This window comes from Gymnogyps californianus, chromosome 8, assembly GCF_018139145.2.
Source record: "Gymnogyps californianus isolate 813 chromosome 8, ASM1813914v2, whole genome shotgun sequence".
Taxonomy (NCBI): domain Eukaryota; kingdom Metazoa; phylum Chordata; class Aves; order Accipitriformes; family Cathartidae; genus Gymnogyps; species Gymnogyps californianus.
This window is the reverse complement of record NC_059478.1, coordinates 24,859,996-24,873,211: the sequence shown is the minus strand read 5'-3', so window position 1 is coordinate 24,873,211 and position 13,216 is coordinate 24,859,996. Positions and strand designations below refer to the sequence as shown.

The window sequence follows — 13,216 nt, the reverse complement described above, 5'->3', positions numbered from 1 at the left end:
ACTCTGGTGCTTACCTTTGTCCAATATTTTAAGGCACGGTGCCAGAGAAAGGCTTAAGGGATGATTTGAAGAGGACAGCAAGATGACAGAGAGGTAGGACTGCTCCTGCCTGCTGGCAGAGGATGGGTGAGGTGACCTCTAGGATCCCTCGCAGTCCTATTTGTGCGAGTCGGTGACACTGGGTTTGCTCTTCGCACATGTGTGGAGTATCAGGGATGGTGCAAAGGAGCTGCTGGCTTGAAATGTGGAGGCATGAGTTAATGTGGGGGGCAAGGAAGGAAGCAAAGCGGGGAATGGCCCCAGCTAGCACGCTTGTTGTTGCAGCTGCGCTTTCCAAGGGTTACGGACACGGCAGTAGGCTAAAGATGAGGTACCATTGCAGGTAAGATGTGAGTGTCCTGGCTGAGGGTGCCAGCCACGTGCGTGGGGAGGAGATGCCACAGCTTATGGGCGTCTAGCGGAGACCGGGCAAGGTCCAGACACAGGTTTAGGATCAGAGTGCTGCATGAACACAGAACTGGAAGCCGGTGACTGATGTCCAAGCGAGGGGGAGGAACAACAGCTCCAGGCTTGCTGAGGGACCTGACTTTGACTTAATCCAAATCAAATGAAGGGAGGAAACACTGGCCAGCATCAGCTGCGGTTACTGGTGCAGCCCTACCCGGGCACCGTTAAGATCGACAGAGTTATCAGTGCCGGCAGCACTGACCTGATCCAGAACAAAGTGAAGTGGCACCGTGAGCCCGGCAGCAGTGGGGGCGAGGGAAGACCCACACCCGCAGGCAGCACTGCCCCAGCACAGGGGACGTGATCTCTCTCCGCTGCAGCCAACGTGAACTCCATGCGTGTGTGATATCACATTTACAGCTGACGCTGGGTTTGCTGAAGGCCGGAGTCGCTGGGGCCCGGGCCGAGCACAGAGAGAGGAGGCCTCTGGGGGAGGTGGCACCGGCGGACACGGCGGGATGGCCCCTGGGGACACACCGGGGGGTAAGGGGCGGCCCCGGGGGACACGAGGAGGTGAGCCGGTGGGGAGGGGAAGGGATGGCCGATGGGCACGCAGCGGGACGACCACCGCGGGACGGCGCCTGGCGACCCGCCGAGGCCGGCGCGCCGGCGGCGTCGAGGCGCGGCCACGCGGCGGGGCAGGGCGAGGGGGCGGCGCGGCGGCGCCGAACTACAAGCCCCAGCGTGCCCCGCGCCGCGGCCGGCGGCGTGCGCCTGCGCGAGGGGGCGCGGCGGGGAGGAAGCCCCGCCCCCGGCGGCCGCAGGCGGCGCTGCGGTTGGCCGGCGGCGCTGCCGCTCAGAGCGGGGTCGGGGGTCAGAGTGCGCGGAGGTGAGTGGCGGTGTTGGGGACTCGTGGTGCGGAGTGTGTGTGGGGCGGGGGGGGGGGAGGGCCGGACCGGGGCGGCCCCCGCCGCGGGGGTGGGGTGGGGGTGGGGGGGCACGGCGCCGCCGGGCAGCGGGTGGCGGCACGGCCGCGGCGGGGCCCGGCCGGCGCGGGGGCCCGGCAGGCCTGGCGGAGGCGTGGGGCCGTCGTGGCCCGGGGCGGGGGGTGGAGGCCTGGCCCGGGGCGGGAGGGCGCGGCCTGGCCCCCCGCGGCGGCGGGGCCTGCGCCGGGGCGGCGGCCCGCGGCCGGGAGTGTGGGGCGGCGAGCCGGCTTGCGGGCCGGGGACGGGCGGCGGCGGGGGTGTGGGGAGGCCGTTGGGGACGGGGGGGGGCGGCCCCGGGCCGAGGGGAGGGCGCGGGGCGGTGGCGGGCAGGCGTGGTGGCGCCTCGTCCGCTCGACGCCGAGCCCCCGCTCCTCTCCGCCGGAGCTCGGGGCTGCCGGGCCCTCTGCTCCCCGGGCTCTGCCTTGGGTGGAAGTCTCGAGGGTGGCGGTGGCAGCGGTCCCCCAGGCCCTAGCCGGAGCGGGATCAGTTGCTGTTAGGGCTTGAGGAAGGGAAAAAACCTGTCCGCCCAGGGAGCGGGGGGCGTGCGCGGGGTGAGCGAGAGGAAGCAGCGACGAGGATTTTTCCTGTTCCTCTTGGGATGCGGAGGTTCATAGACGGAGGTGATGGGGGAGTAGGAGGTTTGATTTTTTTTTTTTCCCCCACATTTTTTTATCCTGTGAGATTGAACTGGTCACCTGTCTCAGACCTTGAGACTGAAGTGAACTTGAGAAGGCTTAGAAGTGCAGGATCTGTTTACTTGTTTCCTGACTGGCAGTAGGAATTTCTTTTCCTGTTCTTTTCTTGCTGCTGTGCTGTTACAGGTGTTTCTTCTAAACTGGAATGTATGAAAAGGTGTTGTCACTTACTCCTTATGTTCTGTCTTTTACAAGTCCTGTGTCTCGTGGATTTCCGTGGTCATTGCTGGCCTGTTTGCCAATAAGTCTGACATTTGTTTTACTGCTTCTTTATTTACCTCTTTATCGAGCTTTTGGTTTCAGAAATGGGTGGACTGACAGCTGCTGCTTAGTCCGAACTCTTAATATTCTTTTAGCTGCAATGCAAGGGGCCAGCAAGTTTTCTGATAGGTTGATGCTTGCACTGTGCCTCGGGAAGGATGAGGTATGCAGGGCTCCGGGCAGGTACATCTCAAAGGCGCTTGTCCCATCAGATGCTGTTAGACAGTTGTTTGAGGGGTTTGTTTTTTTGGTTTTTTTTTAATGGTAACCTGAATTTATTTTATCGTCTAGTTGCTCTTTGCAACATTGTAGCATCTCATATCACTTGATGTTAAAGTTGGCATTTGAACTTTTATTTTCAAGAATGAATTATTCTTAAAATAAGTAATGTGTTAGAAGTCCAGTTGGTTACTCTTCAGTGTCTGGCCTTGGGAAATTTGATTTCAGATATTTTTGTTTCCCTTTTCAAGTACTGAATTCTGGCCTTTGCAACTGAATTTTCGTGTTGGTTTATAGTGTGGACTAAATGCTTGTCTTGTTTCAACAAGCAGCCCTTTTATGGTTCTTGTTCATCTCAAACTTTGGGTTGCTCTACATGAATGGTGTGTTGGGTTTTTTTTGTGTTTTTGTTTTTTTTTTTTAAAGTTAGTGTGTATAGCCAGACAGATTTGAGTGTTACCAAAATCCAAAAGAAGAAACCCATTAAAGCATTAAAAAGAAAATGCTTGTGTGCTTGATGCTAAATAAAGAAGTCCTTGGATTGAGTATACACTGATATGACCTAAAGTTTCTGCTCTGCAGTTGAGAGATACTTAACTTCAATTTCATTCCTTCAGGAGGCCCTATTACAGCTGTTTTGGTGCTTATTTTGGCTCTGTTAACTTTGGTAGGCCTTGATTTTATTTTTTTTATATTATTTTTTTCCCCCTTAAATTTTGGAAATGGGATTCTGGAAGAGACTTAAATGTGTGAAGTTTTTGCACTTGACTCTGCCCCTGTATGGATCCAGTAGCCACCTCTAGTAAAGGGCTACAGGACTGTAGAGCGCAGGTCTGGTGAAGTTCAGGTAAGCGGTGTAGGACCGGCCACTGTGGCTGTACTCATAGGAGAACACTGAAGGCTATTAAGCAACTGTGCATTTGTCAGAAGTCTGTCCTTGGATCTGAAGCACGTGTTATTGCTGGAAATGGTCATCGCAGAGACTCCTGGTGTTTTACTTCAGTAGTGCTGAGCTAATATACCGGCATGGTGCAATGGCAAGCAGGGGAATGAGAGGAGAAGAGGACAAGTTGTGGCTCTCGAAGCGTAACCTAGAGCAGAGGTGCTGGCTGTTGCTGCTAGATACCATTTGGCAACTTTTCTCTCCCCTAAGAGAAGTTACCTGTGCTGGCCAAATGCCAGCTGAGTAGTTGTATACTCTCCAGATGTGTTGTGCAGGTAAAGATACTTCACTCCCAACCAAAAAAAAAAAAAAAAAAAATTTTTTTTATTTCAGCTGTATTTGTTACAGTCATTATTTTTTCTGTGGTTGAACATTAGGGTCAGCATCTTCCTTGGCTGGTTTTCCAGGCTCACTGAGACTGGGTTGTGTGGAAACCATGCCCCATTGTAGCTGCTACCCTGCTTGGAGCATTTGCCTGTCTACCAGGACAGAGCTTTGGCAGAGTACAGACTTTCTTTTAACACTTATGGAGTTCATTTGTGAAGATCAAAAGTGACCAGTGTATTGAGCAATGCAAGTGTTGTCTCCCTGAATCCAAACTGAGATTCATTTGGCACTCTCAGGTGTTAACCTTCAAGTTCATTTTTCAGATAACGAAGGTGTGTGGCTGTATAAGTGGTTTGAACAACTGTGGCACTCGTGTATGAAAATCAAGTAATTATGCATGCTAGATTCCATTAAACAAAGGGTGGCCTGCTGTGTCTCCTTTCCACTAAATTAGGCCAATATGCAATAGTAGCTTTTACTGACTAGAAGCATAGTAGCTACAAATCTCTTACTCCTGGCACCGCGAGCTCTGCTGTGGATTGAGAGCATTGAAATGCCATAAATTTCAGAACTTGCTCCAAAGACCAGGGCTGGGAAAGTTTGAATGAAAACTAAGATGTATTATTTTTTGACAGCGAATGGATTGACCATTGGAACAAGCTGTCTGAAGGTAGTGGGGAGCCTCCATACTTGATGCTGGAATTCAAGGCCAGAAACATTTCTGAAAGATGTTCAAGCCTTTGGGCTCAATTCAGAAGCAATGAAGTGGAAACTTTATGGCCGGCATTACATGAGGTTCAGACAGGATGGTCCGATGGGCTTTCTGACTTCAAGTTTTATGTGTTTATGCTGTTAGAGTCAAGATACCTTCTCCATTTCCTGCAAAGTGCCACGCCATCCCAGGTGTACATATCCTGGTCTGAGTACGTGGTTTGGTGAGCGGCTGAGCTGACCAACAGCTCCCAATGGCTCATCTCCCTCCCGCTTCTGCCGGTGTGGGCCCATCATCTCCTTTGAGCTTTGGCGCTCATCCAGCCTGGCCCCGAGCTGATTTGTCTCACTAAACCAGCAGGAAACTATCTTGTTTTAATTGTATTTTATTCTGGCTGCATTAGTCCTTTTATAGGTTCCTGTGGTTGAATTGGCTCACAGAGGGGCCAGACAAGCTCAGGAACTGGTGTAAGGAAATCAGCGGGAGAGTAAGACAGAGGGAAGGACAGGCCTGCCTCCTTTTGGCCTCCTAGAGCTATTGGCTTGGTTAACCCCATTTTGTGTAGCTTCAGCCTGGTGCATTTTCTTATGGCTCCCACGCAGAGGCAGGAGACTGGACTAGAGGATTCTTGGTTCGATCCTCTGCAACTGTTCTTTTCCTTAATACCAAATCCGCTCTTCCACTGCGGCTTTCCAGTCTTTTGCTGTATGCATCTCTGTTGTTGCTTCTTTGTTTTAATTTTTTTTGTTTCCTTCCTCTACATTTCCTCTAAGTGATCAGTCCTTTGCTGTGTGGAACTTCGTCAGACGCCAGCTTAGACCCGTTTGCCTATCCGCAGTTACTCGTGGAGAAGGTTTAAAAATACACGGCAAAGCCTGTCTTAGGAGACCAGTCAAGGAGCTGATGAAAGTGGGTTGCCTAGCGGAGGTGGCCTAATAAAATTGGAGTGGAATTGTACTGTGCATCTTTGGGATGGCTTCTGGGCGGTCTGTTTGGACGAGTTCGCGTCCTGCCGGTGTGGAGTCTTGTGCGGGTTTCACTGTGTTGTCAAGTGAACTGAGATGTGTTTGTTTCCCAGCCTCATAGGGTGCGATAGCCCCAGCAAGTGCTTCCTTAAGTAATCAGCGCCTTCGGCCTCGCTCATTGTGATCTCACAAGCCATCACGTCTGTGATGTCACAATGGAAGAGCTTCTGGTGCTCTGACATAGCTGACATATCTGGTGGTGACTTTGACATATCAGCCAAGGAACGCAGCGGGAAGAATGAGCTCAAGAAACGGGAGAGACCTTCCTTAACCCGAGAGTGCCCTCCATCCTTTAGTCAACCCTTTCCGTGTTCGCTTATCTCTTCCATAATGGCCATATAGAGGGAAGCCGGTGCCTATATAGAGTGAATTATTTTTTTTAATTGAACTACTGAGATGCACGTATCTCCCGGATGAGCGGTTGCCTGACTTTGCTCCTGTAACCCTCATTCTTCTCTGCTGTTACCCTCACTTGTTGTATTACATCTAATTTTAGACTGTAAGTTCTTGAGAACAGGGACCTCTTCATCTGTAGTGGGAAGAGGTTGGGTGCAATTGCGGAGTGCTGTAAAAACAAAATGATTGATGCCAAGTTGTATCTGAGCTGAGTAATGATGGGACAGCATATAGGCATCCTGTGGCAATGCTTTGGGAAAGTTATGTTACGAATTTTCCAAAACACGGGCTTGGTTGTCTAGCAGTGCCGGAGACAAACCCAGCCAAAATTGAAGGGAGTGCAACCATGGAAGCATACTGCATTCACGTTCAAGGGATGATACTGTGAGGTTAACAAATTAAAGAAACAAGTTTACCTGTCTAAAATTCTGTTACATTATTAAAACGGTTCTAAAAGCTTTGTGTTTTGTTGTTTGTTTTACTTTATAGTTTTTTTTGTTTGGTTTTTTTTTTTTGCAAGTTTGGATGGTGACAGTGGGTAAGCTGGTTTTGTTCATAGTCTCTCGTTTCCTGCCTTGCAGGCTAGCCAGGTGCTGTCTTTTTGGACTGTAGTTCATCTAATGAAATATTTGGTTTTAGGTTAAGGTTGATTTAAAAAAAAAAAAAAGGAGTTATCTCTATTGTTCTTCAGTTATATCTTCACACAACTGAAATATGGGCTCACATTTGACCTCTGAATATGCATTTGAACAGCTACCAAAATGGAAGTCCTGCATTTTTTGTTATACTCTGTTCCAGGTGTTGCTAAATGCATGCAATTTTGTTCTGCAAAAAGCATCTTTATTACCCTATCTTCTTACTCTTTATAATTTAATAAAATAAGACACTATAATAAAATAAGACAAACCTGAGTTACATTTGGAATTGTTTTTGGTTGCTCTAGCCTTGAGTTCAGTTGTCTGTTGGAGGCCAGGAGTCACAGCTGCCCCTACCCAGGCTTTGAACAGGGAATAAACTGAAGCACATGACTCCCAAAGCTTGCTTGCTTTTATTTTTTAATTTTAGTTTGTCTTGTCCTTTAGATTAGTGTGGGGGTTTTTTGTCTGTTTATTTTTTATACGGTGGAGGCCCATATTGCCATAACAAAGTAATGTGTAGATGGAGACTCTCGTAAAACATACCATTTCTTGGGTCACCCCTCCAACCTGAACTTAGGTGTTTGTCTTCTTGCCCCCTCCCTACATCATCTTATCAAACTGGACAGTGAAGGGGAATATTTTTGGGTTAAAGGCAAGTTGTTAAAGTTATGCCTTCTCTTGCTGCCAGGTGATTTTAATTAGATGTGGTTGTAAAGTAAAAAAGTAAATATTAATGTTATGTGCGAAGAGTCCATTAAGCTCAAGCTCATAGGCTAATTTGTCTCGCCATGGATGAATTTGAATCCTCTGCAGGTTGCATGGTGCACATCTCTGTATGTGGCTTTGGGGCTGTCCTGCAGGTGGGGGAGAGCACTTGCAATGCCCTGCTGGCTTTTGTCACCAGTGTTCTTTACGTGGCAGGAGTTCCCCATCTTGTTCTTTGCTGCTTGTGGTTGCCCCTGAGCGGCTTCCCCGGTGGGATGCCTGGAGCGCGACAGCCGCCGGTGCAGATTCTCCGCTTTGTGCTCCGTGGGGCCCCTGGCAAGCTGGTGACTGCAGCTGGCGCTTGCCTTTCTCCTGGCTTTCCTTACTTGCTGGTGATCAAACTGTCGTGCTTTAGTATCGTGTGCTTGGACCACTAACAAGCAAGAGCTGTGGTCAGCCTGAGCTTGTCCTGTTACCTGCGGCTGATGTCCAGAGATTAATTTTTTTTAGTTGTTTTTCAAAGACAGTTGCTGATTATAGCTGGTGATGTCATGTGTGGCACACGCTGTTATACAGCACATAATGCGAACTCTATCTTCCAGCTGAAACCCACCACATGCGGCCGTTTCCCATGTTATTGGGTGTTGCAAATGTAAAGTGCTGTCACATTTTCCTAGGGCTGTGTACAATCTGTAAAAATAATTCCTGATGTCCAACCTCAGTTCATGGTCCCATTACATTTCATACGTATCTTTGTAAGGAATTGGAGCTGTGTGATATGAAATATTAACCTAGTAGGGTTGAATGCCAGATGTGACAGCTTGCGCTGTCTGAGATTATAATCTGACCCTGTGTGCATAAGAAATATATATGTGGTGTTTTACGTAGGTTTGGAAATGGAATCACTGAACATGTGGATTTATATGGATAGAGCTGGGTTTCTAATTTTTGAAGCTGTGTTGCTTGCATTGTTGTCCATTGGAAAAAAATACAGGATAATTACTAGTGCTTTGCATTGTCATAGCTGTTATAAATGCTTTACATGACTTCTAATAAAGTGTGTTTGCTCACCAGCTATCTTTTGCTCTGAGGCACTCTGACCTTGCCAAAGAAGATGATATGAGGTCTTCCCAGGGCACCTAGAACAGTGTCTGGGTAAACAAGCAGTTAAAACTTCATTTGGCTGAAGGTGCAAAGTTTGCAGTGGGGTTGCTCTTATTTGTATGCCATCTGTGTAGGGGAATTGACATGCAATACCCCACTCGTGCACCTTTGTTCGGAGCATTGCTCCCTCTGCTACATGGGAGAGTGAGGAGGGAGGCTGCTTTTAGTGTGGGGAGTCTGATCCTGTCATTAGACATGGACCGCCTGCAGAAGTTGAGTGTAAACAGGTACTAGATGTTGGCTGTTATTTCCCTCTGCCGGTGTCCCGTGGTACCTGTGTGACACAAACCTGCCGGGGTCTGGAGTGGTGCTGCTGTGTCTGCGTGGTGACGTGCCTGAATCCTGCCAAGACGCCCGGTTTACCTTTGCCGTGTGGACTTAGTGGCTCGGGAACCTCTGCACCGCTGTGCGTGGTGCGGGCCAGCCTGAAGATTGTGGGATTCATGTCTGATGCCCTAGTCTGGCCGGTTAAGATACATTAGAGAAGTACTGATCTTGCTGTGTGTGGGTGGATAACGTATGTTTTATTGCATATGTTTGATATAGGGGTTGGAGCCTGCCTGCCTCCCCCACTCCAGCTGTGTATTTTACTTTATGCAGTAGGCTAAAGACCAGGTTTTACCGCAACTAACTTAGAAGCTGCTTTATTCTGAGATATTATATTTGCTGTGATGGGCCTTTAGATTCATAGCTAGTAGCTTGAAGATTTAAAGCACGTATACCTTAAATATCTCTTATCTGGGGCAGGTTAGAAGTGAATATAACTAACTTCTATTTGGCTGTAATGCATTTATTAATGACAGTAAAAGCTGTAGATGGAAAAGCAATAGGTAGAACTGAGCCCCTTTAGGGTAAATGCAATGTTGGGCTCTTCGTTATGGTTTTGTAACTTGAGTTTTCAGTTTTCCGGGTACCTGCTGCCTGGCACACTGCTTTAATAAAGCAAGCAGCCCCCCAAAACGTGAAAGCCACAAGGTGGGGATGCATTTATGCCATGGAATTGGCAGCGTGGGCACTGGCTCAGTCTTAAACATCTCAGCTCCTTTGATTTTTGCCTTTCAATCAAAACCTTGGAAAGGGAAGGTTACCAAATGTGTGTTTACTCGAAGCACACAACCTGCTCAGCTGCAATTATCTCCTAATCTGGTCCTTCCGAGTTTCTCGGGTCTCGCAGGTAAATACAGATTTAGCCGTTATTCAAGGCATATTATTTACCTCATTAAGTGTGTGTTTTGGCACGTGCATTATTTACCTGACGGACTAACGGATGGGAGAGAGCAAACGCCGCCTTTTGTGCAAACAGCGACTTTGTTCGTGGGCGACGAGTCCTCCGTTTTGCGTTGCCCATTTCGGCTCCGTGTCTCGTGGCAGGTGCTTCCAGCCCTTCACGGCGGAGCAAAAAGCGAGCACAGGCGCGAGGAGGCCGGGCTCTGAAACCAGGCGGGTGGGTGGCACGTGGTGCGATGGAGCTCTTGCCCAGAGCCACAAGCAGTGGGACCAACCGTGGAGATGGATTTAAATATCTTTGTAGCAAGGTGTGTGTGTATATATATCTATATATACATTTAGAGGGGATACTCATATCCTTGTTCAAGAGGACTGGGTTGTTGCAATTTGCCTGTTTTGCTATCAGTCACTGTACCCAGCTACGTAACACCTCCATGAGGTGGGCTTGAACTCTCATCCCAATAAATCTATTAACAGTCCTGAGGCTGACCCGCCTTGGGCAATGACAGTCCTGTCAAGTTTTTCCTGCAGTGTTTTAAAAGAAAAAGAGTAGGGGGGAGGGAAATCCAGGTAGTCTCATATGGATAATGTAATTTATTAAATAGCATTTGTTAAATAGAAGCATCAGAAGGTAATGGCTGGGTGAGGTATTTCTGCGGGAGGGAGACTGTAACCTAGAGAGTCCTGCTTACATTTTACAGTTCCTGGAGTCCCTGCAGTTCACATGTGGGTTTGTTGAACCGACATCCTCCTCTGAGAAATACCTGAAGTAAGAAATCAAATGTAGCACTAGAATCACATCTCTGAGAAACCTCGTACACAGAACAAATGAGAACTTCCCTGGGGAGGAGCCTTCCAGCCACCAGACATGTGGATTAGTAATGAAAGTGGGAGATTTTGGTGCAACTGACAGGTGTTTCAGGGCCAAGCTGTTTGGACAGGTTGTAGTGTTGATATGTGTATTGCTGTATTTAATTCCTACCACGTATCAGAAGTTGCATTGCATATGAAAAGATGAAAGGCCGCCTCAGAAATTTCAGTGGGGTTTAGATCAGATTTTCTGTGTTTTAAGTGGTTTGTGATGTGTTCTACTATGATAAGGTTCAGCAGGGGAGTGGGATCTGGTGCCTGGAGCCATGACTGTTGTGTATCTCGTAGCTCTTAATTTAGAGCCATTTGCAGAGGTTAATTTCCAGTTGCCTGTGATTCTGGACACCTTGAGCTCAGTCCAAATGTCATCAGTTGTGCTTAGAGCAGGTTACTGTGTTATTTCAGGATTGCGATGCTGGAACCTCCACCAGGAAGCACAGGAAATCCCTGTCAGATGAGGACAGTGAAGAGATACTAGCAGAGATGACATGTATGTGTGCATGAGTAACACGAGTCTCTCTTCAGTTTCAGATGCCTCTGGATGTTCAATGATAGCACTCCTCCATACTGGAGCAACAAAGTTTCCCCAAACCTTACTTCCAAGGGCAAGACAAGCTGTGTGCTCCCTCCTCCCGGCTGGTGTTCTCAAAGGGTACAGCTCCATCGTAAGCAGGAAACTGGCGTCCCACGGCTTTGGAGCTTCCATGGCAGCAATGTCATCCTTCCCTCCACAGAGATATCACTACTTCTTAGTGCTGGATTTTGAGGCTACATGTGATAAACCACAGATTCATCCTCAGGTAACTAGTCAATCGTGTTAATTATCCCCTTGCAAGTTGCTGCTGCTGTTCTGAGAGGTGGAAGGAAAAAACACAGTGCTGGCTCACTCGTTTTCTCTGGTTTGTCCCACCTCCTTTCTGTTTCTGGTCCTCCAGGGCTCTTACAAGTCACCTGCTCTCTCAGGAGCAATGCCAGGACTGTTCGCTGGGAATGAAATGAAGGAGCCTGGTTTCCATCAAGGAAGTGACAATTCATGTGTTATTGAAAACATCTTTAAGTCATGTATGCTTGTCATCTGCCTGAACTGGGGAGGGTCTAAAAATTTTTGGCTGGGAACCTGCATTAGTAGAGTAGTCATGGCAGCCTTGTTTGATTCTGCAAGGAAAAAGGCAGTTGGTAGCCAACAGCTTTAGGAAAAGAATAGTTTGAATGTTACGAATATGTGCAACATAATGGTGTTTCTAAGTAAAGAACAACAATAATTTGGAGCTATCTGATCTCACTGAAGTTATCTTGCATGAGTGTTAACTCTGGAGTGTAATGAGATAGGAAGAGTTCAGCTTCAGAGAGATTTTCCAGTGCCCTACCACTTGAGACGTACAGAGATCCAGATGAAGTACAGAGGTTTTTCTGCAGACAGTTCTTCCGTAGTAGCGTGGAGCATATTAGTAAATATATTTTCAGTTGTCAGCAGGATGGGCCTAGGTTTTCCATTTAAATTAGAAAACCGTGCTAAAAAGAAAAAAAAACCACCATGTTGGGTTGGCAACAAACAAACGGAATTTCTGAGTCTCTAAATTGAACTTGAACTTCTCACCCTCCTCTGCCAAGCAATTGGCCTCTTACGGGTATTGCCGGTAATATATGCATTAGGTCAGAATAACTTCCGTTTGCTTTGTTTCAAATATACTAAAGGCTAAGCGGTTTTCAGTCGGTATCTCATTACTGAATTGACTCAATACAGTGTGTTCGTTTCCCAGTGCAGCTGTGGTTTCCCTTGGGCTTGTCCTGTCAAAGGGATGCTGCAAGTTGGGATCAAAGTTGACTCCTCTCTTCCCCAGTAGTGCCTTGGTGAGTGCTGCCTGCCTCTCGTGTTTCTTGAAAAATGGACAGCAAATTCCCTGCTCTTTTGCTGGGTCTTTGTGGGAGGCTGTTGTGGCTCTGCATCCAGTTATGCTAGCAGGGTCTTAACCGCTCTCCAAGTGAGATGTCAGGCTATTCCCCGCACGCTCCGCCTCGGGTGCACAGACCTGTCAAAGCTGTAAATTGGATCTACCTTGTCCCTTTGGATATGGGTTTGGTCTGTGCACATTTTGATGCAAAACCATGATGCATGGGGAGCTAGTTTACAGCTGGCAGTAAAAAGGAGCATGAGTGGAATATGATTACTACTGTTTTAAGGAGCTTTGTCCCCAAGTCCTTGCCAGGGAAAGTAATGGTCTGGGCCAATGCAGATCTGCTATATATTTTGTTGGTGAGATAGCGCCTTTAAGGTGGAGATGTTCTTCAGTGTTGTTTTTCCAGTCTGCTGTGTTCAGTGCCTGTCTGCATCATATCATGTGTGGAAAGGGCTGTCAGTCCCTTACATCCTCACCAACAAATTAGTTTGACAAATAAAGAAATCGCTACATGGGAATCAGTGTAGCTGGAAAGGCTGAAGGTGCCTGCCAGAATCGAGCAACTTTATAAAATGAGACTTTAATTGGTGCCCCTACCTACATCTTACCTTTTTGCTGACCAGCATGGCTTTTGTCCTCTTCACTGCTGGGCTGTGTGTCATGGTGAGCAAACTGTGCCGCGTATTTCAGCGACGTTTTGTGC

At 48.1% G+C, this 13,216-nt stretch overlaps 1 protein-coding gene across 2 annotated transcripts in view; it reads left to right on the top strand.

The window, feature by feature from the left end:
• The first annotated feature begins 1,327 nt into the window (after positions 1–1,327).
• The window catches only part of ERI3 (ERI1 exoribonuclease family member 3), a 136,269-nt gene continuing 124,380 nt past the window's right edge, over positions 1,328–13,216 (top strand). For both annotated transcript variants that reach the window (XM_050901260.1, XM_050901261.1), the window contains exons 1-2: positions 1,328–1,336; positions 11,141–11,415. In XM_050901260.1, coding sequence (XP_050757217.1) covers positions 11,164–11,415 — 252 coding nt within the window. In that variant the 5' untranslated portion in view covers positions 1,328–1,336; positions 11,141–11,163. The remainder of the gene's footprint in view (positions 1,337–11,140; positions 11,416–13,216) is intronic.